The sequence below is a fragment of the Calonectris borealis genome, chromosome 2 (genome assembly GCF_964195595.1).
Source record: "Calonectris borealis chromosome 2, bCalBor7.hap1.2, whole genome shotgun sequence".
Lineage (NCBI taxonomy): Eukaryota > Metazoa > Chordata > Aves > Procellariiformes > Procellariidae > Calonectris > Calonectris borealis.
The window spans coordinates 69,327,178-69,352,480 of NC_134313.1; the positions used below are offsets into that span (position 1 = coordinate 69,327,178).

The 25,303-nt window shown below is 37.2% G+C and overlaps 1 protein-coding gene across 1 annotated transcript in view; it reads right to left on the reverse strand.

The window, feature by feature from the left end:
* Positions 1-25,303, reverse strand: part of CTNNAL1 (catenin alpha like 1) — a 49,862-nt gene that overhangs the window by 1,651 nt on the left and 22,908 nt on the right. The window contains exons 7-18 of the mRNA XM_075140832.1: positions 24,069-24,269; positions 21,055-21,141; positions 17,319-17,477; positions 14,468-14,560; positions 14,008-14,158; positions 7,914-7,951; positions 4,592-4,642; positions 4,337-4,491; positions 3,532-3,580; positions 2,670-2,726; positions 2,409-2,528; positions 34-117 (exon numbers count right to left, since the gene is read on the reverse strand). Of these exons, the coding sequence (XP_074996933.1) occupies positions 34-117; positions 2,409-2,528; positions 2,670-2,726; positions 3,532-3,580; positions 4,337-4,491; positions 4,592-4,642; positions 7,914-7,951; positions 14,008-14,158; positions 14,468-14,560; positions 17,319-17,477; positions 21,055-21,141; positions 24,069-24,269 (1,245 nt within the window). The remainder of the gene's footprint in view (positions 1-33; positions 118-2,408; positions 2,529-2,669; positions 2,727-3,531; positions 3,581-4,336; positions 4,492-4,591; positions 4,643-7,913; positions 7,952-14,007; positions 14,159-14,467; positions 14,561-17,318; positions 17,478-21,054; positions 21,142-24,068; positions 24,270-25,303) is intronic.

The following is a 25,303-nucleotide window of genomic DNA, read 5'->3' on the forward strand; positions in this document are numbered from 1 at the left end:
CTTTAAAATACTGTAGATGAACCAAGAACTCACCTTTCTCAGTAATTTACAGCAAAGTGGAAGAAGCTGGCATAACAGAGTCATCACATTCCTTGTTTTCAGAATGCATGCATCAACCTAAACAAGACAAGAGTAGAGTAAGACCACTCATTACTTTTATTAGGCAATTGTTTAATGCATGAGATGATAATCTATTTCAAGCTTGAATAGGTAGTATTTGTCCTTCATAAATCCCTTCTAATCAAAAGATTTTGCCTACTTTTTTTGAATTTCTCTATATAGTATGTGTAAAGCAACAGCACCCCTTCTGTTAACCCAAGACTTGAGCTAGGAAGCAGATGGGAATGATACACGTCCCAGGAGAAGGAACTAATAATAATGTAATATTGAACAGTAACATAAGTGTCTTGGAAAGGAGCTCTTACCACCTAAGTATGATTCATCACAGTTCTTCATGTTTTTCCTTTTGTTTTATGTCCTGTCAGCATCATTTAGAAAGCCATGCATCATGTAAGCCTTAACCTTGATATGAGTTACACTAAAAGAAAGTTAGCTAAATCTTAAAGCATTTGAATTTATGCCTCAAGTCTAACGCTCAGCACAGGTCACAAGTCTGGGTCCTCGACAAACATTAATTTGATAGCCTATTATCACTATGTTGTGATACATCACTTCGTATAAACAGACTGGAATTCCCATTTCGCTTAGCTAGAGAGTGTAAAACAAACCAAGCAGTAGCCCTGAGGCGCTCAGTTTGGTTTTGAGTGACTTGGATGCTCTAGCCAGTTTCAGTCCCTGCTGTAAAATGGAAACATCTTCTCCATAGCTCATTGGAAACAAACATCCAAGCGCAGAGAAACCGTCTTGCTCACGTTGATCATATTGCTGCTCGGGGATACTTGAAGTTCTTCAAAAAACCTGATCTCTATTCCCCGCTGAGGTTTGCAGATCTACTTCTCGTGGTAACAATGCTGAAATTTTTATGGCAGCTGTATACATATTTGCTTATAACAAATATGAATAAACTCTGGGCAGTCTAGGGTAGACACCTACCTACTGAGAAGCAAGCACGTATTTCAGTAATAGAGTCTTTGGGGTTTTGAATTTGTTACATTTATGTTAAGCATCAATAACAACAGAAAAACAATAATTGTTATAGTGGTGGAAATACAAATTACCTTCATTAATACTTTGAGCACTGAAGTCCTTTCTTAGTGAGGTACACTTAATTATAGTTCATATTTCTCCGAATGAAGTTCTAGTGGATTACAGTATTATTACTGTAATCTAGGGGATTACAGTATTACTATATACAGTATTACTCCATCTCATATTATTCAGCTGAATATTCTCAGTTGCAGCATGATAAAATTCCAGTATCTTTCTTTATCTAGTGGGTAAGTTGAGGGAGATGTTGACAGAAGTTCTTTGAAAAAAGTTTGCAGCAGTAAAAAACAATATAAAGTACTGGAAGCCTATGGACACCTTTCCACCGTTGTTTTTTTTTAAGAGCAGTCCAGGAACATCATTGTTTTCGGAAACATTTCTGTAAACTCTTTCACTAGCAGTGAAATCCAAAACCCAAACGATAATTTCAGTACTTTTAGTAATAGGAAGGAAAAAAATCCTATTACTTATTTTACTGATTCTTAGACTCTAAAGTTGATAAGTTAAGGGTAGGGAAACTGTTCCTTAAAACATTAGTATTAATGGTATATCTGTGGTCACTGGGCCAGTTATACAAAACTTGGATATCCATGCTCCCTAAAGAAAACATTCATATAAGCCTGTAAAGCAATACTATCCAAGCTATCCACTGGCAGGCTTCCATGTATGCTGGGTACCAGTGTACCATATTTTGCCTCCTATCAAACTCTCAGCACAAATGAGGGGGGTCAGGTCAGGATAAACTTCACTGAAGCCCTTCTCTGGTAGTGGAAAAAAAAAAAAAGAAAAAAAAAAAAAGGCTAGAAAACAGTAGCACCCATGCTGAAGAAAATTCCTTCCTGAGTTAACATAGTGTGGTAAATGGCTTGGATTACAGTTATCAGTAAGGGATGTCCCAACAGACAAAACATTTTCAGCAAGGGGAACAGTTCTTACTGTTCCTCCTCTATACTTCGCACATCAGCTTCTCAAAACATGTTAAGTAAAAAACAGTACTTCAAGTTGAAGTAAAGTCCTCTTCTACATAACAAACAGCAATGATGACATATTGCACAGCAGAAAAATGTTTGCACAACAGCGTAAAATTTTGTACTTATTAATTTTTATGGTCCTCTGTCAATCCAAGAAGTTCAGCTGTTATGAACTGTTTCATATTTTAATTAGAGCATAAATTAGTAAGTTACTATATTTCAAAACAAGTTAGGTCTTACTTTCCGGAATATACATAATTTTTACCTTACCTTTGTAAATGTAGCACTTTTACCCTGAACAGAAGCTTTAGCCGTTATCTGGAGCTGTTTGCACATGGAGATCAGTTTTTCAGCCTCCAACAGAAGCAAAGATTTGTCATCATCATGTACCTGAAATGTGTTTCAGGAAGACAAAACCACTCTGTGTTAAAGACTCCGATATTAAGTTAACGGAGAAGACAGCACAACCAGCTTTTAAGCAGTATCACTAGTGTCATAAGCTGAATGGCTATTTTAGAGGTCATACATCACCTGATCAGAAAAAGCATGAAGAGCTGAAGCAAGCTTTGTGCCCTCTGCCGCAAAAATCTAAAACGGGAGAGAAAGCATGTAACAAAATGAACCACAATGAAAGATGAGGCTCTTTTTCATTGTTAAGAAATAGTATGCTATAAAGTAAAAAGGTAGCAGGAAATATTTGTGATAGTTGTATACATTTATAATTAACAAGTCAGCAGTTTGCAGTGACTTCTGAAATAACAAGCTACACTACAAATTGCCATTCTCCCAGATAAGCAAAGTTTAAGGGCTTTCCCTTTACATATAAAAAAACCTGACTTCCAATTATTTTTTGCACTGTAGCAGCTCACAAGAGTTTTGTGGGTAGATTACTCCTGCCATGTTTTTTTATTGTCTTGACAAAGGTAACCAGTCTCCTGTTAAAGACAGGCATGTATTGGAAATATCATGCCACATTCCTTCATTTGGCCCCTTGTCTGTTGTTTGTATTATTCAAATTTTTACATCTTCTTTCCCATGAAAATACTGCTGCTCAGACTAGGATGGGGTATCCGTTAACACTATCAGGGACTGACCTAAGTGACACAATGAATACTGCTAATGCACTGAAGTCCACTGTATTTGCCATAATGCCAGTTTGCTATTCCTACTCCTAACTGGAATCTGTCAGTTTAATGAATGCTGTCTTAAGCTACTACTGGAACACTGAAAAGTTAGCTTTCAGAAAGTACGTACCAGAGTTAGGCTGCTTAAAAGCTACAGTTGCCAGTCAATTCATGGTACACTGTACTTATGTGTAAGGAATCAGAGAGTTAAGTTCCAATTTGTTCTTCACTCAGAGTGCCTAACTCCTATTTTGTTAAAAATATATTACCTCTGCTTGATGAAATAAATCTTGAGTAGTTTTCAGAAGTCCTTCTCCTCTGTGGGAAATAATGAAAGCAGAATATATGCCGTGTACAGACTACAGATTATTTTGCCTGCTACTTGCATATAATATAAATTTAGTATCTCTCTCTCTCACCTCCATTCACACCACTGAACTGTAAAATATCACTCTTTTAGAAGATACTATGCATAACAATAACTTACTACAGGAACTGCATTTCAAGATATTATATAAACCACCTCAGTGGCTAGAGCACTATTGGGAAATTAGCAGTGGTTCAGTTCTCATCAGCTGAACAAGGACAGAAATCCATGTCTCTGGCATACTGAGTACTATTGGACTAGTAGGTAAGAAAAAATCTCAAGTCTCATTAAAAAAAACCCCTACATTCTTTAAATAAGAAAGCTGACATTGCATGGGCAAGTTTCAGAAGAACACCTTTCAGTACAGCAAAGATCAGTAATTCTAATCTACTGTTATATACCTGTGCTTTAACTCCCTTAATTTTGAAAGTGTTTATGAACATGCTTCTTAAAATGTTTTCTGTAACCAAGAGATATTTAAATAGCTGTTCTGCAACAAAACAGATGTTTAGCACTTAAAAAAAAACCCTAATTTTATTATTAAACAGCTTAGAAAATTACAAGAATTTATAAAGCATAAGGATAGAAATTAAAACTCATTTCTGAATGTGTCCCAATTATTATAGCCCGAAAATGAAATTGTCTTATTTCTTATAAGCACTGTTAATGCTCTTCCCACCAAAACACGCTGCATACAGTGTAATTACCTGGTAAATAAATACATGGAGTAGGCCATACTTGACATGCCTTGTCCATGTTGCACGATCTCATTCTCCTGATCCTCCCACTTCTCTGTCTCAGAATCCACATCAGATGTGAGCAGATGCAATTCTAGTCCGAGCTTTGCAATTTTTGCCTGTTCCTGTAAATGGTAACCATATTTAGGGCACTTGAAAATACATTCTTCAGACAAGATAAAAAAAAATTAAAAAAGTTTTTTTACTAAAATGATGGCATCTTACCTCAGTGTCTAGTTTGACAGGCTTTAATGCTTTCAGATTTGCATTATGCTTCTGTTTCAAACAAAAAATAGTATTTTTAAATAAAAGGAATTAGTAATCATTTTACTAACAAATCATAAGAGGTAGCTCTATACTCAGAGGCAGACTTTGCAGCAGAGTTCCAGTGGTTCAGACAAACTTCTCAGTACAAGCTGAGAACCTGTTCTGATCTGGCTGTCCTCCTGCAATGGCATGTGCAAACAGGGTCTGCGCCTACAGACACCCTGAAGTTTCAAGGAAAAGACCTCTTCCAGAGTTCTCAGACTCCACTTCCTCATGCAGTACCACCTCTTCCCCCCACCCTCTAAATCCTCAGTAATACTTAGGACTTATAAACAGTCTTAATCAAGTACTACTGCACTGATTTTTGCATCAAAGGTGATACTGATATAACAGGGACTTGGAAGTTGATTTAGCTAGTAGCAAGCTGATCTAGGGTACAACCCATGTAAATGCTAGTGTGACGATGTAGCTCATTATTCTGTGTCACTTTGTTGAAGTAGCTGGAAACAAATACTGACACTTCGATCTTTTTATGGGTTTCCTTCTTTTATTTAAGACATGAACTACCTGAAATACCAGTCTGGCTCTAAGCCAAATATTGGCTCAGATTAAACTTGGTACTGATGTGAGTGGGCTATCTGATAAGGCAGAGCTTGCCAACTGCGTAACACATATACACAGTAATACATGATTTGTTTCAAATCAATTTGCATGTAGAGAGCAGCAGTTCCTGGCTTTAACTTCATGTGCTGGTGCTGTCACTGTGCAAAGACAGCAAAAACTAACAGACATGGGAGCCACAGTCCACGTTCAGAAACTGCACTGGAGTGCAGAGGAATGGAAAGTACAAAGTTGGTGTCATAACTTGGAGAGGTGTGAGCCACTGGAGGAGGTTGGATGATAAGAGTACACAACTGAGATCCTTGTCTGAGAATCTGAAAAGAGCTGCTACTCATTAGTGGGAGTACGTGGGCAAATTAAGCTCAGTAATGCCTGCAGGGGAAAAAAAAAAAGCACTATTCATTGTGAACAGCATCAGAAATAAGCTCCAGATGCGGTCTCCATCTCTCACTTCGAGAGTGTGAGAAAAAATAAAGTACTGCTATTGAAGTTCCTACTGCAATTTGCTGCTCAGTTGAGCTTTCAATGCCATTTCTCGCTTCCGATCCCAAAATTTTTAAATATTCTGAATCTTATGAATGTCTACCCAAATCAGACACTGTAATTCTGCCTATGTATTTGAAATGCTGATCTCATATCAAAAGATTTAGCAAAAGGTGTAAGAACTGATACTCCTAATTGTCATTTAAGTTTGACCATATTGCATACTAGAGATGCAATTCAAGAAATGCTGGTTTTAAGGCAGAGTCTTAAACCAAGAAAGGAACACAAAGCCAAACTAGATCTGTGTGTAAACACAAACTTTGGGCTACAAGGTATGGCAAATATTTAAGCTGCTGAGTGAAGGGTATTCAAGAAAAAACAGCACTCTAGCACAGGTAAGTTTTTCTATCCACAAATAACTAAAGAAACCTCAGAATGTTTGTCAGATATGTCATTTTCTCCATTCTAGTATTCACTCACACTATCTGAATAGGAGAACTGGTAAAAATCAGATAAGCAGTTATTCTGCTAGAAAACATGATTTGATACCCAATACTATAGAGAAAAATATATCTGTGCATTAAGCACACACATGAATCATCACTACTGCTTTGTCCTCAACTATGGCATGGTCTAGGATGCCACTCATTAGCAGCAAACAGTACAGTCACAATTAAACAGGTGTAACAAAATATGTAATCTAATTAGATCGACAGGAACGGTGTGGCTTCTGTGCAGAGACAGCATGGGCATTAGCCAGGCACAGCAGACCTCTGTGATGGCAGTAGGGAGAGAAGAGGGAGTACGGAGAGCCACAGCACTGGGAAGAGAGGCAGTTCCAAAGGTTAGTGCATCAGTTAGGCAAAGAAATTACTCTAGGAAGAAACTCTGTTGTCTTATGGACATCTACATTTCCTGTCTACTTCCAAACTGTATATGAATCATAACTCCCCCAAATCTATGCATCTTGCAAAGTTCAAAAGAAGGCAGCAATCTTTCAAATAATAACAAAGCAGAACTGTTTAAATCCTGAGAACAAAGTTTTTATTGAAAGTATTTTTAAAAGGCATATGAGTCAATAAATGGGAATCTGACTTAGAACATTTCTTCTTTACATCGTGGCTGAAGTCCAGAAGCTATGTAGCTTAGTCAAACCGGTGAGGGACAAAAACCCTATCAAAAGTCACTGAACCAATCTGTTTTTCAGCCTCAATATTTAGTTCCATAACCGTGAAATTCACTCATGCTTACCCAGCCTAACATTATATTCTATTTAAACCTGCAGATTGGATTTATAATTTATGACCTTTTATCTTTTCATTAAGGGTCAGAAGTAGCATATTGTGTTTGAAGTCACAGAATTGCACAACAGGAGACATGAAGACAGGGGATCATTTCACACCCAAATCCCTCAACGCTACAGGTTAAGGAAAGAAAGCAAGGAGAGAAAGAAACAAGCTAGACCTTACTGTACCTTCTGAGATCATTCTTCCCCTTTTTCCCACCCATGAAAAGATTCGGTATGTAGCAAGTGAATCAAATGACTGATTACATGATACTAACAAGGTTTAGGAGGTTTCCTAACACACAGATGCTCTCAGAAACAATGTAATACCATTATAATCAGCTAAGGATATTAATTACCTCACAACTAAACCTGGACATTTGGTGTAGCTTTTTTCTCTGCATTAAAAACATTTACGATCAAAGAAGGAAACAAGAACCCATTATTTGAAGAGCCTACAACAGGCTTGAACATGTCCATTTGTTCCAAATAGGTTAATTCAGGCAACAACGTTAAAAAAAATCAGATTATCAAGACTTATTTTCAGTATGTTGCAGTGTATTCTTACTGTTTTAATAGTAACAATGCATTTTTTATTATATAGCGTGACAGCTGACTACGTAGTAAAATATGTCATATTAATGAACAGGAATTAAAGCTCATGTACAATCAAAGTGATTAAAGCATATTATGTAACTAGTTACCTTAGTTTTCAGTATGTTTGTTATTCATTTAATAAATTGACAAAGTTTGATATTTTACTGTCAGCCATCCAGTCAGGATGCATGTTACCAAGCTATTGCTATGACCTCATCAAGGTGAGACATGGAAAGAAGTCAATTAGTTAAAAGCAGATATAAAGTAAATACAACAATCCCAAAAGCAACTTACCCCTGGTCTGGGCAGTGACAGGTAGACACGCTTCTCTCCTATGAGGAACACACACATTTACACGAAAATTTGTATGCAGATTTTAATCAATGGGATCACATGCCTTACTCCATCCTTCCTTAAGTTGCAGTACTATAAAAGCAAATTACTTACCTGTAAGTTTTGAGTATTGTAGAAGATTCCCTCTCTGTCTCATGCTTCCAGAGCAAGCCAAGCCAAGAACTCTGTACTGTTCAGATTTTAGGTCTCAGCAACTGGCAGTTAAGAAAGCTCCTCTGAACAGTTTCCCTCAGTAAGATTTCTAGTCCCCTGCATGCAACCCACAAGCAAGTAAAGAAGCTCTCTCCAATGACTGAGTAGCTATCGCTACATGCAGTCATTTTGTGGCAAAGTACAGAACATACAATAGCAGATCCACGTAAGGCTTTCTTGGCATGGGTTGGATGGTCTAAAATTTGGAGTAGGCAATGCCACTAGTGAGAAATACCTAGGCAGGTTTTTCTAAGTAATGCCAATAAACCCCTCATGTTGTACTGTACTATAGGTATCCCATGTGCACTGTATTTTATGAAGAAAAAGTTCAATAGCATTTTACACACTTATTGAATTATTTCTTCTATCCCCAGGAGCCTCAGATATTCCAAGTCTGAGCAAAACAAATGGAGGGAAGAAAAAAAACCTTTTAGGTGTTACGTAAAAGTGGGTAAGAAGAGTTTATTGGCAACAGGAAACAGTGCCCGGGCTAACAGCTCCAGTTACCAGAAGACTTAATTATCTATGAAGACTTACATTTATTACAATAGATTCAGGAAAGTCCGCGAAAACGAAATTAAAATAAAATACCTAAAAAACTTAAGCGCTACGGAAAAATATATTTTACCTGAAGAAACAAAGGGCTACTATAATGGGTATCAGGTATCAGTACCAGGTTTGCATAGAGATGATGCATCTCGACAGACAAAGAACAAACAACAAACCCCCCTACAACTGCTACTTCCTCCTCCTGTATCAGCTCCTAGAGAAATTCCATTCTGAGTTCTCAGAATGGAAGACAGTTCTCTTGTGCATTCGCGATTTTTTGAAAGTATGCTCTTTATCTCCTGACACCACAGAAAGATCATGAGCTCCGTGTCTAGGCAACTGACTCCTGAAAAACAAATTTTAGTAAGTTGACAAGTGTCTCTCAACCCTCTTGATAAGTATGAAAAATGAAATTCTTCCTTTCTAAGATCACCTCTTCCTTCCCCTACCCAGTTTTACAAAAGATGAAATGAGCTATCAGGGCACAAGCTGCCTAACTATTTTTTTCAGAATGCAGAGTTACTCAGATATTAATTGCCCAAACATGCATCCAAGCAAGATTTCTCACTAAAGACTGATACAAATTATGAGAAGTGACTTACAACATCCTATGTATAAACATCATAAAGGTCATGTAAAAAAGCATGTGAGACATACCAAGAACAAAAGCTAACTTGTAAGTTTAAAATGCTGTAGCATAAAAGATCTCCTTGGTGCTATGTAAAAACCTGTTGTGCCATGTTAAAAAAAAAGTTCAAACACAGAAAGCTTTGACATAACAAATGAAATACAAATGCATACTGAGAGGACACACTACACCCACACAGAGGGCATTCAGAATTACGAAAACCAAATGGAAGGAGGTGGTAAACAGAAATAAGAAAAAAATTGTTTTTGTTCTTCAAGCAATTCCCATTATTTGGCTTTGCAAGGCTTAGTTGCTCACCATATTCAGAAAGAGGAAGGATCTGACTATTTATTTCTTGGAACATTTAAAAAAAAACCCAAAAAAACCAAAAAATACCCCCACAAAAAACCCACCTCAACGGACCCACAGATACCAGACCTTTCAAAAGCGTAGATCAACTCAGGCCAGGGATAATCCTACTACACCAGAAAATACTTAGTCACATCAGTATAATCACAGAATTAATATTTGATTCCATTAACAGAATACACATCTCTAGTTTTTCAGGTAGTTTGCACAGTCAGATCTTTGCTATAATAGCAAAATGCTTTTCGCCATATTATGATCTTCCTTTTATTTATTCGAGTCTGCCTTTGTCTTTCCTTGATGTGTTTTCTCTAATATGTTTTTCCTTTTTTTTTAATTTAAAATTAATTTTTATTAGTTCATCCTCTTTGTCTTCCAATTTTACACTTTCCAGCAGTTCCAGTCATGTTTTTCCCTCCAAAATGTCTCTATTTCAACTTCTAAATCCTGCTTTTGATCTCACTTCTTATCTGAGAGTAGGATGGCTGCATCCCTGCTTCACCCTTTTTTCTAGAACTCTAATTTCTGAATTGTGAAATTCTGATCTGTATCCCCTATTGATCAACTATGGCCCTCCCAAATCCTCACGGTCATTTAACTCCTCTCAAATCAAGTGGGCAAAACAAGAGGAGGGCAGAAAAGGAAATTATCTTCATAAATCATTCTCTCACTTCTGACCAAGTTACAAGGGAGCAACCTGGGGATTATTCACGTTCTTCTCCAGCATGTTGAAGCCCGGAAGTTAGGAAAAAAAAAGAGATTGGCTGACATCCAACAGATGGGATCAATGAGAGGTACTTTTGTTAGGTGATTCATCTCAAAGTGCAAGAGCCTCAAAGTTAGGTATCTAACCTAAACTAGTAATTGTGAGAACGAATCGATCCCTCCACAGGCTGAACCAAATCTCCCAGCTGAGAGCGCCCAGCACTCTCCTTGGCCCAGACCACCCACGCCACATTTCAAAAACCAACATTGTGCAGAATGGGCCTCCTCACCATTGGATTAAAAAGTGGTTTAGGATTAAGCAGAAGGCGGCCAACTCTACCTCACTTTACAGCTCTGCATAGCACAGAGACATTTTCAAAGTACACGTGAGGGTTATTGGGCTGTGGTGTGCTCAGCAACCTCCACCACCCCTACGTGCATGCACATCCCCCTCCCCAAGACAAGCCCATTTCAATTTGGGCATGATCTGGTGCGATTACATCAAAATTGAGTAAAATACTGCTTCATTTCCAAGCTAAATCTGGCTCTCCATCCATGTGAGTTTTGAATCTCAGTATGAGAAATACCTAATTTGCTGATACGAAAGAAACACTGGATAAGGAGTTACGCAATTGCTCATAAAAATAAAGAAATGAGTATAAACAATGTGAATCTAGTGTAATCAGAAAAATGCTTCTTTTATTTGATGTGTCCAGCACATTTAGTCACCGTTCAATTTTTGCCTCTAAAGCTGTATTCTGAACTCTCCAACAAAGCTAAACATTTAAATTGGTAGTACAAAAATACAAGTTTTTAAACTGAGGAGGAAAAAAAAAATATATACCTTCTTACTATAACTCTATCTTTTGCTACACACAATCACAATTCTACTAGGAATAAAGCACTTGTTACATTTTAGTCTGTAAAATAAAGACACTTTTACCAACCTCAACATTAGGACAAGTATCATGAGCTACAAGAAGAATAAAACCTTATAAAATATTGTGAAACTTCATTGTGTTTGGAGGCAAAAGTTTTGTGAATGCCACTCTTATAAACTCTTAGCAAACAAATATTTTAGTTTAATTTATTCACTGGGTCATCAGTCGTGTTTTCTAGGAGAAAAAAAATGTTGAAAGTGGCAAGGTAACTTTAGAGTATTTTCTGGAAGCAAAAAGGTGGGGGTATTTGGGTGAGATTTTTTTCCTTTCTTTTTTTTTTGACAAGGGTCACTCCGAAGTCCAACAAGAGAAAACAAGCAAACAAAAAGAGATTAGCCCACAATACAGAGGAAAGCTTTGTAGAAGATGGGTGGATATAGGAGACCAAATTATTTCTAAGGAGGTAACTGACAGTTAATATGAAACAATCCAGATTCAGAGAGAAGTCCCTTGCTAGGCTGGGCCACGAGACAAGGAAAACGGAGACATGATTTCTTCAGCATCGTTTTGGCAATGCAAGACCTAATGCACCCAAGGCCATATAAAGAATACAAGCTACACTTGCTATCTTACCAATGGTGGTATCAGAACACTTTATGCTGAAAGAAAGACTGAGGAAACGGGACACTAACAAGAACAGACTCATCTGGTTATGCCCAACAGGAGAAGATGGTCTCCACTGCACCCAGGCCCACACATGCTATAGCCTCCAACATGCTCAGCAGCACCTACCCGTTCTCTTCTCTCTCCATCAAGCAATGACATTGGGTTGCCTTGCGAAATGATGCTTTAAAGAAATTGGAAAGTACCACTTGTGGAAAATACCTGTTATCTGCTGTCAACAGCCACAAGAGAAGAGAAAGTTACTAACTACAGGGGAGGCTGGGAATCTGCCACAACACTTCAGGAACTATTTGTTTGGAGAGCCAAGTATATGCACTGCTGTGGCTGCATGATTCTCATCCTATTATTTTTAAATACAGTAATATATATATATGTATACACACACATAATATATAAATATACAAAAAGGTTATCATTCAACCCTACTAGACCATTGTATGAACATGAAAAAAAAAATCAGATACTACACGATCAGCCCTGCAAGTTCCCAATTTTTTGTAATACTTTAATATTAATACCATATTTTAAGTTGCATTACATAAAATTTAATGCTATGTTTAAAGAAAGTCAGTATGTCCTTGGCTCCCAAAACAAACAAAAAGCCCACTGAAAGTTAAAAGGCCCATAAACAGGATCTGCGATTGCTACACGTCTTTATATGGCATTCCAGTCAAAGGTGGAAGAACAAGTAGGGTAACAATCATGTATTTATCAAACGCCTCCAATTCTCAATAACCTGCGCTACACACAGTTATTGTAAACCCACTCAGAATTTCAATATATGTTTTCCTTTTACAGGTCTTTAGGCTCAGACACACATTCACCCAGCAACCAGCAGCAACAATTTAAGATATTACTGCCCTGTGGTTGGTTGCTTACTGTCCTCACAACGAAGTTGGCAGAAGAGAACTGCTTACACAAAAACCTGATCAAGTACAGAAAGTTAAAGTGACAAAATAAACTCTAAAAATGAAAAAAGTCTCACATTAACAGCAAGATGAAGTATTGAATCATTGATAAAGTGTCATCTAACCTGAATAAGGATTTACTTTTTCTGTATCTTAGATACAAAAAATGAAGTCCCTGTATTTAACTAAATCTAAACTTTTAAACCTGAGTGATTTTCTTAAAAATACAAGACATTCAGTATTATTATATATTACATTCTATCTGTATGCAATTATACCTTAAAGACTGAAACAAACACGTAGCTGCAAGAAGTATGACAGGCTACACTAAAGACATAATCTGAAAAAAAATTAAGTTAAATAAAAATGAAAAACAAAATCGCTTCCATTTTTAAGGTAAATTACCCAATGCTAAAAGTAAACAGATTTTTTTTCTTAAGATTCCCAGTTTTTCTTCTACATGTTGTACAAATACCAATAAACTTACCAACCAGAGAAAATATTCCATGATTGTGCAGAGTCATCAGAGATTCCATCCAGGAGAAAGGACAGCAGTTTAAAAATCAAATAACTACATTCACTACATTATGAAGTGAATACAAGGCAAGCTGACAGTATAGAATATATACGTGTATATGTATTTTCCAGAAATACAGGAAATGAATTAAACATGTCACACAATTCAAGTTATATCTTGATTGTCACGAACTGGTATGTCCTAGACAAATCAAAAGCTGGGATGAAAGGCCTACACCCCTAATATTTGGACACTGCTGGCAAAGAGCTGTGTCAAATACTTTTGTGTCCTTTGAACAGTTCCATTTCATTTTGCTAGAACTAATCACAGTGCAGAAAGTTAAACATACCTAATTTTACACAAATCAGGCCTTTAAATTCTTGGCTGTTTTTCTTTGAAAAAAATCCAATAAGCACCCTAATTTGACATCTATACAAACCCAATATATTTGTCTTGCCACCTAGATTCTACATTGCCATATGGGATGTGGGACTGTTTATTGCACTCTTCTCTTAAGAAAACAGTATTTCCTAAATCACACTTAAGATTCTTAGACTACATATTTTGAAAAAGACATTTTTCTATTTCTACATAGCATTCTTACCTCTTCTTCCTTCAAACACATCATTGATTTCTCTTAACAACGTAGACATGTCACTCAGTTGAGACTCCCAGGCCTCACAGAACACCTCAAGATTTTCTTTTGCAATCTTGCTAGATGGATGTAATGCCAGTGTTTCTGCAGCAGAAATTATCTGGACAGAGAACAAAATACTTGCTATTGAAAGTCCTAGTACATAGTGTTGCACATGAATTCACAAATGCCTTCACAGGCAAAACACAAAATTAAACTGCTACTATTATGTCTTTGTAGTGTGTTCGTCTGACATTTGCAGGCTTGATGATCTTCCTTGTGCATTCTTTTAGCTACCGGCCAATATTAAAGTGTAACTCTTTCTTAGAACTGCTTTGAACAGTTCAACGTTAGGTCCCCCAAAAATTCATACCAGTAATTTTTATTGATTTATGCCCAGTAGAAGTGGCCAGATAAAAGCTAAGCATACCTGTGGGCCAGTGACCTGAAAGGTATCTTCTGCATGTATGCAAGTAATCTCGAGGGGCTCAGTTCCAGAAACATGCCTCAATAAGCGACACATCTAAATATTTTTTATAAATTTAGAGATAAAAGAATAGTAAAAAAATATGCTTTCATTAGTAGTGAGAAAAGGTGCACATGCACAAACACACACACACACAAAGTTATTGATCGTTCTTTCAGAAACTTATTGGGGACCGCACAGTTGGGTGTTTCTCAGGGAGCATTTATAATAAAACCAGGGCTAAATCCCAACTTGGAATGTGTAGAAAAATCACCAAAAGCAAGAAAGGTCTTAATAAATAAAAATAAAACAATAACAATTTCACATACTTATGACTGAATAAAACTGAAAGTAATCAGACACCTACGGAACTTGGAAAAATTGTAGCATAACCGACTTACCCAGCAATTAGCAACCATGTGGAAAATTTAGGCTTTCATCAGCCAGGGGACTGAACTATCTTTGAGCAAATCAGCGTCAAATTAATTTAGGGAAGAAATACTGTCTCCTTTCACAGTAAGCAAGATGTAGTCATCTTTTCTTTCTTTTTTTTTTTTTTAAATAAGATTAAGATTGAACTTTGGGCTGAGAAGAAACATCGAAGTTTTTAGATCAAAAGGAGAATTTGTAAGACAGAGACAGCACATATGAAACTGACTGCAGTGTCAATCATCAGAAATGCTATAAGGCATTTGTTCACATACAAACACTACTTAACCTCATGGTTATGCCTGAAAAAAAAACCCAACAGTATCTCACTGCAACACAGTCACAGAAAAAGGAGACATTAAAGCTGAAATTAAAATTCCACAGCGTTGATTTCCCAGTTCCGGAAGTTTAAGGGTATTGCTTCTGCATATTCGTACTTCTGGGATGAATCTTCAAGTCCCATATGATATCAGAATTTTTTAGAAATTAATGAGTATTAGATGCCGTGCAAGTATAGCTGCTGGCATCACCATGTTCCAGATCAAAGTGATGTATTTTTGTATATCTCCTACTGGTACAGTTACTTCTGCTTGTGTCCTGGTTTCGGCTGGGATAGGGTTAAATTTCTTCCTAGTGCTGTGTTTTGGATTTAGTATGAGGAGAATGTTGATAACACACTGATGTTTTCAGTTGTTGCTAAGTGCCCTCCTAGTCCAAGGACAGCTCCCGTGCCTACTGGCTGAGCTAGGTACACAAGGTGGGAGGGAACATAATCAGGACAGCCAGCCCAGCTGGCTAATGGGGTATTCCATACCATGTGACGTCATGGTCAGTATATGAAGGGTAGGCGTGATCCAGGAAGTACCGATTGCTACTTGGTTATCGGTCAGCGCGGGTGGTGAGCAATTGCATTGTGCATCACTCATTTTGTATATTTTATAATTATCATTATTATTTTCCCTTTTTCTGTTCTATTAAACTGTCTTTATCTCAACCCACGAGTTTTTCTCACTCTTACCCTTCCGATTCTCTCCCCGTCCCGCTAGGGGTGGGGGGAGTGAGTGAGCGGCTGCGTGGTATTTGGCTGTCTGCCAGGTTAAACCACGACAGCTTGTCTGCCAAACGAGAGAGCAACAAGGTATACGTGGCAGATATCCTCTCCGCAAGCACTCCTAAGAGCCATGATCTCTCACTAGTCTTGGAAGTCCTATTTGTTCACATGTGTGAATACTACCATACGAAACCATGAATGTATTAGTACATGAAACATACACACTGCTTTTCACGAAGGAGAAAAGATTTTCAGAGGCCCTCTTGACTGACAAAAACTACACAAGATCTTCAAAACAGTCAAGTTCATTGCATTAAGAAACTTAACCTTACGTTCCCAGCATTCTTCTGTATCAGAAATAGTGTGGCCAGCAGGAGCAGGGAGGTGATCGTGCTCCTGTACTCGGCACTGGTAAGGCTGCACCTCGAATACTGTGTTCAGTTTTGGGCCCCTCACTACAAGAAGGACATGGAGGTGCTGGAGCGTGTCCAGAGAAGGGCAACGAAGCTGGTGAAGGGCCTGGAGCACAAGTCTTATGAGAAGCAGCTGAGGGAACTGGGACTGTTTAGTCTGGAGAAGAGGAGGCTGAGGGGAGACCTCATCGTGCTCTACAACTACCTGAAAGGAGGTTGTAGTGAGGTGGGTGTTGGTCTCTTCTCCCAAGTAACAAGCGATAGGATGATTTGAAATGGCCTCAAGTTGTGCCAAGGGAGGTTTAGATTGGACATTAGGAGAAATTTCTGTACTGAAAGAGTGGTCAGGCCTTGGAACAGGCTGCCCAGGGAAGTGGCTGAGTCACCATCCCTAGAAGTATTTAAAAGACGTGTAGATGAGGCGCTTAGGGACATGGTTTAGTGAGTTTAGTGGGTATGGTGGTGTTGGGTTGATGGTTGGACTCGATGATCTCAAAGGTCTTTTCCAACCTTAATAATTCTGTGATTTTATGATTCTATGATTCTTAAAATGTGTCTTTGGATTCAGCTGTTGTTGGACGCCTACTGCTTGAAAGAAGGCGGCTATCATCTTCTACTTGGATCTAGGAACCTATTTTTTAGTGAGTATTTTAGTCCCAGTATATACATACAGATTGAGTCTAGATCCAGGAGGAGCATTGGGTATGACTGTACATCCCTTCTACAACAACGGTATGCCACAGTGACACCTCTGGCTCAGACCCTACCAAGAACAATACAAAATTCAACAGTATACTAGGAAAATAAAATAAAATAAAAATTACAAAAACACAGACCAAAGTCTTCCTAAAGAACAGATTAAGACAAATCTGGCCACTCATTTTTTAAGTGCCTTACAAAATGAAAGCAGCCATGAACTCACCTCAACAAGTTGTTCCTTCTGCTCTGATAGCTTGCAAGTATATTCTGCTATAGCTTCAAGATTTCCTTCTACTCCTGTGATTTTTAATGCTTTGAGAACCATATGATCCATATGGTATTTTAGCAGATCTGCTGCCAAAGATGTTGCTGCACTGTGGACCTTGAGTAGCATTAAAAGAAGGAGAGATAAACCTTGGAGGGAAAAAAAATTCATCCAGTACCAAGTCAAATAAACTTAAGAGACAGATTGATTTTTCCAAGAAGCAGGAAATTTACTGCCATGAAAGCTCATACACAGCCTGCATATTATCTGGGGCTTTAATTCTTCAATTACTATTCAAAGTACAAAGATAAAATCCACTGCACTCCAAAAAAAAAAACCCACAACGAAATATGGACAGAAACAAAAGAGCAGCTGGGTAAAATGAGGACATGAAGTTATCACACTGCTGCTTTCCGATAATGTTACAGCTGGGAAAAAACAGGTGCATGAATTTCTCGGGCACCAAGTTCAGCAAAAGCATGGCACAATGGCCACTCTACTTCTCATGAAGAACACACACTAAACTGTGTGAATCAGACTGAAGCCACACAGCATTTCAGCTTATAATATATCAGAAATTCAGTTCCTATGAATAAATTGAATTCTCAGTGATGCGAAGAAAAGCTTGAATATAATCAGCTTGTGACACAGCCTTAGAAAAGTAAAAAGCATCTTTTCTGCAAGGAGACTGAAGCCAGAGATGGGTCTTGGAGCAGTCTCAAACACTCTCCATACACACCGAACAAGCAAGGAGAAGCTTCCCCTTGAAACACATGCCTAAATCCAGACACACTTCCAGACCCATGGATCTGCTGAAATTGTGCTGTGAAGGACTCTGCTTGACAACAGCTATCAGCGACAGCTGCTGCTAGTTCTAGTGACTAGTCATAGGAAGTTTACCTATGCCCTGTAATCAGCTAAAAACATAGGTAAAAACAAAACATAGGTAAAAACAAAACATAGGTAAAAACAAAACATAGGTAAAAACAAAACATAGGTAAAAACAAAACAGCAACCTCTTCAGAAATAGCAGAGTATTCTTATGCTCATAAGTCTTGTAATACTACACTCACTTTGCTCGACTGCACTGAATATACAACAAACTTGGCTGTTCAAGAAGAAAGTTATTTTTCAAGTTCTTATGAATGCAATGAGCTTGAAATTGTGACACTGATGGGCCTTGACTCTGTAGAGAAGAGGATGTTTACTAGAACATATTACAAAATACATGGCGTTTTTTATTCCACTAGACTCTACCTATTTTTACCCCCTTTCCCTGGCAGTACTTCCTGTGCAGTCCAGAATTAAGGTGGTTTTTTTGTTGTTGTTTTTTGGTTTTGTTTGGTTTTTTTTTCGTTTCATGCAAGAAACCTGAACCGTTGCCTCAAAACCTGCTGCGACTGTTTTTTAAAGAAAAAAAAAAGCTATGACAACCTGTTATAAACTATTTATATAGCGTTGCTCGCATGCCATTAAAAATTAGCATAAACCACTAATCTCAGAAATGAAGTCAGCTCTGAAGAAAGGATATCTGCAAGGCTTGTAATGTTAGAGTAGGAACTGGCAATTCTCATTTATATATAGGCTACATAGAGATTACCTTTTCATTACACATTCTTTTCATCCTGATCTGAAAAAGAAATTTACTTCTACTTCATGCTGTCTCTGATCATTAGTAGGAAAAATCATGTCAAGGAAAGAACATACCTTTTGTTTCTTCCATAAAGTGACAGAGATGGGAAAGAACTACTTTTAACAAGGCTGTTTTGTGTTCCCAGCCACCCAGGTTCTCAAAAACATTTTAATTAGAGTCTCAATACTTAAATTTCACCAGTAGAGATCCTGGTTGCTGACTGATACACTGCAGCACCCGAAGTCAGACTGACAGGACAGTCCTCCTCAGCCATGTACAGATGCATGGCTACTCTGGGACCAATGCAATCACTACATAGATAACAAGGAAAATGACATAATACTCTAAATTTACTTCTACGAGTAGCATGAATCCTGTGCATTTTAAAAAAGCTCTTGCTAAGCAAGCTTTCATACTCCACAGGTCACCAAAGCAAGTCATACAGAATTTAGGATTTGTTAATTTAGAAATCCACACCCACTCAATTTGCTCCACAATTTCTAAAACAGCGTGCTATGTTTTCACCTGCATTGCTTTTAATATGGAGCTACATCACAGGGCACACGTAACCCACTATTTTGTATTTTATGCCACCTCTGTCAGCTGGTTTACAGAAGGTAATTTTCTACTATTGTCACCTGACAAAGTTCTTTAAGTTAAGTGTGGTAAATGTGTAGTTTTTATTGCATGATGTTTTCATAAATAAAAACCTGTGGGCAGGACAGTATGGTAAGATTTACATTTATGGAGCTGCAAGAAAATACAAGATCTTAATGATTTCTTCCACATACTATATTCCAGCCACCCTTATCTTGATGATCTATGCAATTACATAGTCGCATACTATTTTGACTGGGAACCCTTCCTCCTCATTCAGCACACAGGAGTGATGTTACTCAAAAAGGATGATCTTGCAGTTAAAGCAGCTGAATGTCACTCTGGAAAAGCTCTGCCACTGACTTCCTACATAATGGTGACCAAAGAAAAAGCTATTAATCAAAGTGCACAAATTATATATCCTCCATTTTCTGGGACCCCAACACACTGCCTGACAGCAGAAGTGCAAAGTACAAAGCAACTGAAATAGATTTAAAGCACTGTTCAAATCTTCAGGAATCCAGAAGACAAAATTCCTCATTTTGACTCTATTAAAAAATATGCAGCGTGAGTTTTTGAGCAGTCAAGGTTTTCCAGTTACAGCAGCTGAGAGCTCAGTCTAAGCAAGTTCACCATACTTCTCTAACATCTTTGCACTGCTCTGTAGCCTAGTATTGAAACCCTCACTGTCCTTAGTCTTCATTGCTCCATCTGTTTAAAGGAACAATAATATGAAACAGTTGAAAAGATACCTGAATGCTTTGCAAATATTTTGGAAGCTGCCAGAAACCAGTAATTCTGTATTTGGCTCAAATCTGTGGAACAGACAAGGCAGCAATGCTATCTGTTAAGGGGAGGGGGGGGAGGACCTTGGATCAGCAAGTGCAATCCCTCCCATGCCAAATGAGGCAGCTATCTTGTATGTGTATGTAAGTTGACACCCAGCATGCTTGCATTCAGGAAAAGAATGATTTACAACAGGCACATACACAGTTGCCAACTGCCTAGAAAAATATCTGAGTATAAGGCACTGTCATAACACATTTCTGCTATAGAAATCAATAGAACAGGTTAAGTACAAACAAACAGGAAATGTAATTTATTCCTTTAAGCACACACTACAAGAAAAAGTATTTAAAACAGTGATGCATGCATCCCCATGGAAAGTTTAGCCTTTACATTTAAAGTAATGATTATATACATAGTACTTATTTCCAAACATTTCTTTATTGTTTTATTGTTGTCAGAGTTAGCAAAGAGCCTATGTATACAACAGATTTCTAATCAATTCTAAGCAAGGACACAGAAGATGCATACTAGCTCCCCGATGTAATTCTGATTTAGCTACTCTTGCCCATAAATAGATACTAGCCTTTTTGGGTACAACACTTCATACAACTTCACATACAACGAGTAAGAAATTCAAGCTTTTATTCAGTTTATGCTTGCTTAAACTAGACTTACCTCTCTTTTAAGTTCATTCATGCACTGGCATGTTTTTAAAATGGCTACTTCCAAGTCTTCCATGAGATCCTTTGTCTTCTGGTTTTGCTACAAGCCAAAGAAAGCAACCGACAGAACATTAAACAAAAAACCCAGCAAATCGCACCTTCACATCATGTGTCATTGCTTCAAGTTGCTTTAGAAGACAGCCTTTTCTTTCTAGATGTAATGTTTTAATTTGCACATCCTGTGTATATTCTATTTGAAAAATTCTTTTATAGAAACATTTATCACCAAATCAAATCTAAAAATAATAGTTATGCAAGCTAATTGACTGTTTCTGTTCAACAGGAATTTATTTCTAAACCTCACTGAGCTTCTTCTCAGGAAAAGGGTTTCCTTAAGCTTTACAACTTCCAAAAATCTTCTGTCTAAACATCCTAAAGTAGAGCAACAGTATAAGGCTTTTTTTTTTTTTAAACTGTAAACACCCTTTTAAAATAAAGTGGCACCTAAAATGTTGTACCAAATGTTCTATATTGAATTACAAAAAGGTTACTTAAAGCATCCTTGTAGACTTTAGATCATTGTCTAATTTAAACAAGTACAGTAGCTAACAACATTTTGTTGAGGTAGCTTCAAGACAGAGGTTCCACTTCTGCAAATAGCACTTATCTATGGAACTACCCAAATGTCAAGAGACATACACTGGGAAAAGAATTAAGGAGCCGTGATTTTGCATTCTCCTCCAAAATATATTGGAAACAATTACTGGAAACAATATAGGTGGGACCGTTAACATGGCCGTAGCTGCAAAAAAATTAGCCCCTCAGAATCTAAATTAACATAAACATACACACACAAAATGTGTGTAGGTATAGACATGCACACCCTCAATTTTATTTAAAGGGAAAAAAATCCACCCAAGCCAATATGATAATTTTCTCAGGTATTCTTATCTGTTCTAAGTCTCAAAGCTACCTGTCTCTCAAATTTAATGCTTTCCTTTAAGTAATTTGTGTAAAAGTGTAACATCACAAAATCACTTTTAACACAAGGAGCATAATGTTTTACACTCACCAGAGTGTCCTTTTTATTTTTTACTCATTTAATGTGCACATTTTTGCTCCTTCTATGTGCAACTTTTCTCTCTCTTTTTTTTTTTTTTTTAAAAACACAAGTGAAGAAATTGTCTAGCCAAAATAAGGTTACAGGAAAACAAAAATAGGACAGTAGCTTGTGATCTCATGAGCTCGAACATATCAGGAAGGATTTCAGAAACATTTAAAATTCAATCAACAGCATTAGATTATCTGTTGTGCTCCAGCTAGTTTTCATTAACATACAATAATACAAAAAGAGCAGATCAGTGATGTCTGTCTAATTCAGACTTGACCTAGGTTACAAGACACTTCTGTTTTAAAATACATTCTTCACTGAAGACTCACAGTTACTCTGCTTGCTATGGTGAGTGGAAAGGGAAATAATTGGGCACTCAAAGAGCTCTACATATCCCCCAGTTCATGTATCCCCAAGGCACAATAATATATTTTTTTTTAAGTCAACAATCCCACTTGAATTATATTAAATCCCTCAGAAAATATTCACCCTCCGATGAAGCTGCTGAGCTGAAACTAAACAGCTACTTCAGTGAGTTGATACTATTTTATCTGCTTACTGCATCTTCAGTCACAGCTAGGCTGGGTTATTTATTAATGAAAATACTTAATGCATAAGCACACGTGCACACCCAAGTATTTTCACGGATCATATATATGCATAGTCTTGTACTAGGCTCTCATTTCTATCACTTGAAATGTAGCACGTAAATTATTTAGAGGTGATCATTTTCCACCAGTAACAGAGCTTAGAAATACCCAAGTGTACTGGTTTTGGCTGGGACAGAATTAATTTTCTTCCTAGTATCTGCTATGGTGCTGTTTTGGATTTGTGATAAAAACAGTGTTGGTAACACAGGGATGGATGTGTTAGCTATTGCTGAGCTGTGCTTACACAGCTACCTGCAGGGCTAACCACCAACACCAAGCCAAACACAGTTTTAGTTTCTTACAGTTACGGGATTCTATGCAATTAATATTCTATATGTGTCGTCTTTGTAATAACAACAGTCTGTATTATCAATAAGATTTATATGCTCTTCAAACTGCATTACTGCATTAAGAACACCTGACTACAGCATCTGATTCGAAGAGGAGAAAAGGAACAAAAATGCTTTCTCGTAAGTAATACATTCAGTTAAGTAAGTATTCTATACTAATACACATCTGCCATATTTCAGAGTGTTGGTAAGATTTTATGCTATATGTTTTGCCAGGAATAAGACTGAAAACAAGTCAGCATCAGAAACAGAACTGCATTTTCCATCTCTGCTTTTCCTCACCCTTTTGTGTGTATCTTCTATCATTTTCAAGGAACAAGATAAGACAAATGACAGAGGGAGGCTTAATGTGCTGTAAAAAGGAAAACTACCATAATTCAAATCTTGTAAAAAGGACAAACGATAATTGCCTGTAAGTCTTAATGTCTCTTTCCTCTCCCCCCTCTCTCCACAAGATTAAAAAAACAGTCAATTTTTTAGAATACTCCCCTTTTCAATAGTTTAAGTGTTTTCAATATTCTGTTGAAAACAAGAAACAAAAACTGTGGTCACTGCCACAGGATCAAGACAATTGAAGTCTCTGAATTACTCAACCAAAAGACCTAACTGTTTAAGACTGTGCAATGATACTTCTATTCACCTTCTTGTTTCCACTTACAGCTTCATTAAAATTAGTCTACCACCACTAGTAGCCTAATTTAGCCATCAAAGAATCAATGAAGCAATACCACTGGGGCAGGGGGAGGACAGAACATATTGAAGCTGCAGAAGCACAGAACAAACTCTGGCTTCCTTGATCAGCTCTCACTGTGAGGAATACACACAGTTCTCTCTTCCTAGACCAGAAGAAACACTGCATTAAAAATTTCTTTCCAAAGTAGAGGTGAAAAGATTTACTTTGCTAAAAAGCTCTTACAGCTTGCATCCACACTGAAACCAGCTGCTCTAGTTCCATTTTAGCCTGTTTAGACAGCTCCAAAATGTGTTCTCTGTGCTCATGACTGGTATAGGCAGAGTCTGTGAAGTCCTCCGTATGTTCCAGGATAACTTCCAGCATTGTTGAAAGGTTCTCTTTTGAGAGAAAATAAAGATTCTCACGAAGACCCTCCACCTTATTCTGAAAAAGAAGCGTATCAGTTCCTTAAGAATTTATGTGGTTATACAGTTGTGATGCAAATGCAGAGAGCAGATGCATCATTTTACATTTTATTTTTCTCCTCAGTGCTTTTTTTTATTATTTACCTATTTTCAAAGTAATCCAGCAATTTGCTTGTATTCAGACCTCCAGTTTATGGTTTGGGATTTTTTTTTTTTAATGTACTAATACCATCAGCAAATTACTGGCCACTTACCAGAAGTAACAGCAAATACTTTATTGTTCGACTACTGTCAATAAAACGCTTTTAAGTTCCGTAACTTTCAAAAATTGTGTATTCAGATTTTGTTTGATTTTTCCACGTCCATATCATCTATTTTGAGTATTTTTCTAAAAATTTACATGTAGCGAATTGAATACTTTGAGGCACTTCACAAAAATTTCAACCAAATTCTAAAGGGAGGGGGAAATAAATAAATGAAAACAATAATAAAAATCAAAGTTACAGACTCCAAAGAAACAAGACATGGTTGTTGTTCATTAACTGTTCTTAACTGGTATGAAATTTAGAAAAGCCTTTATCAGGAAAAATCGACTGAGCTACAAGATACAATTTCAGCTCATTCAATAACATTTCCTTTGAATGACAGTTTGTTCTTTAAAATGTTTGGATGAATATTTTTCTGTGCAGTTTTAAAAATACTACCAATTATAAAGCAAGAATTCTTCCACAACTATTTTAATGAAGTTCTGATTGGTATCCTGATACTTAAGTTTATTCAATGTCAAGGCATCACCTCAACAAAACATTAGAGTTCTGAATGCATTCTGATTCAGGAGGAGATGGCAAGTATCAAAAGGTGTATTTTGGCAATGACAATGAAATTATAATCACCTCTTGTCAGATTCTCTAACATTTTGGGACAGTTATTTAAGTTAACACTGCTGAAAAGATGCAGTTCCACCATTTGAAATGTAAAAATTTCCCCTTCCCCCCCGCCCTCCCGAATTCTAGTTTTGAGGTAATTTATTAGGCTGTAGAAAACAATACTATT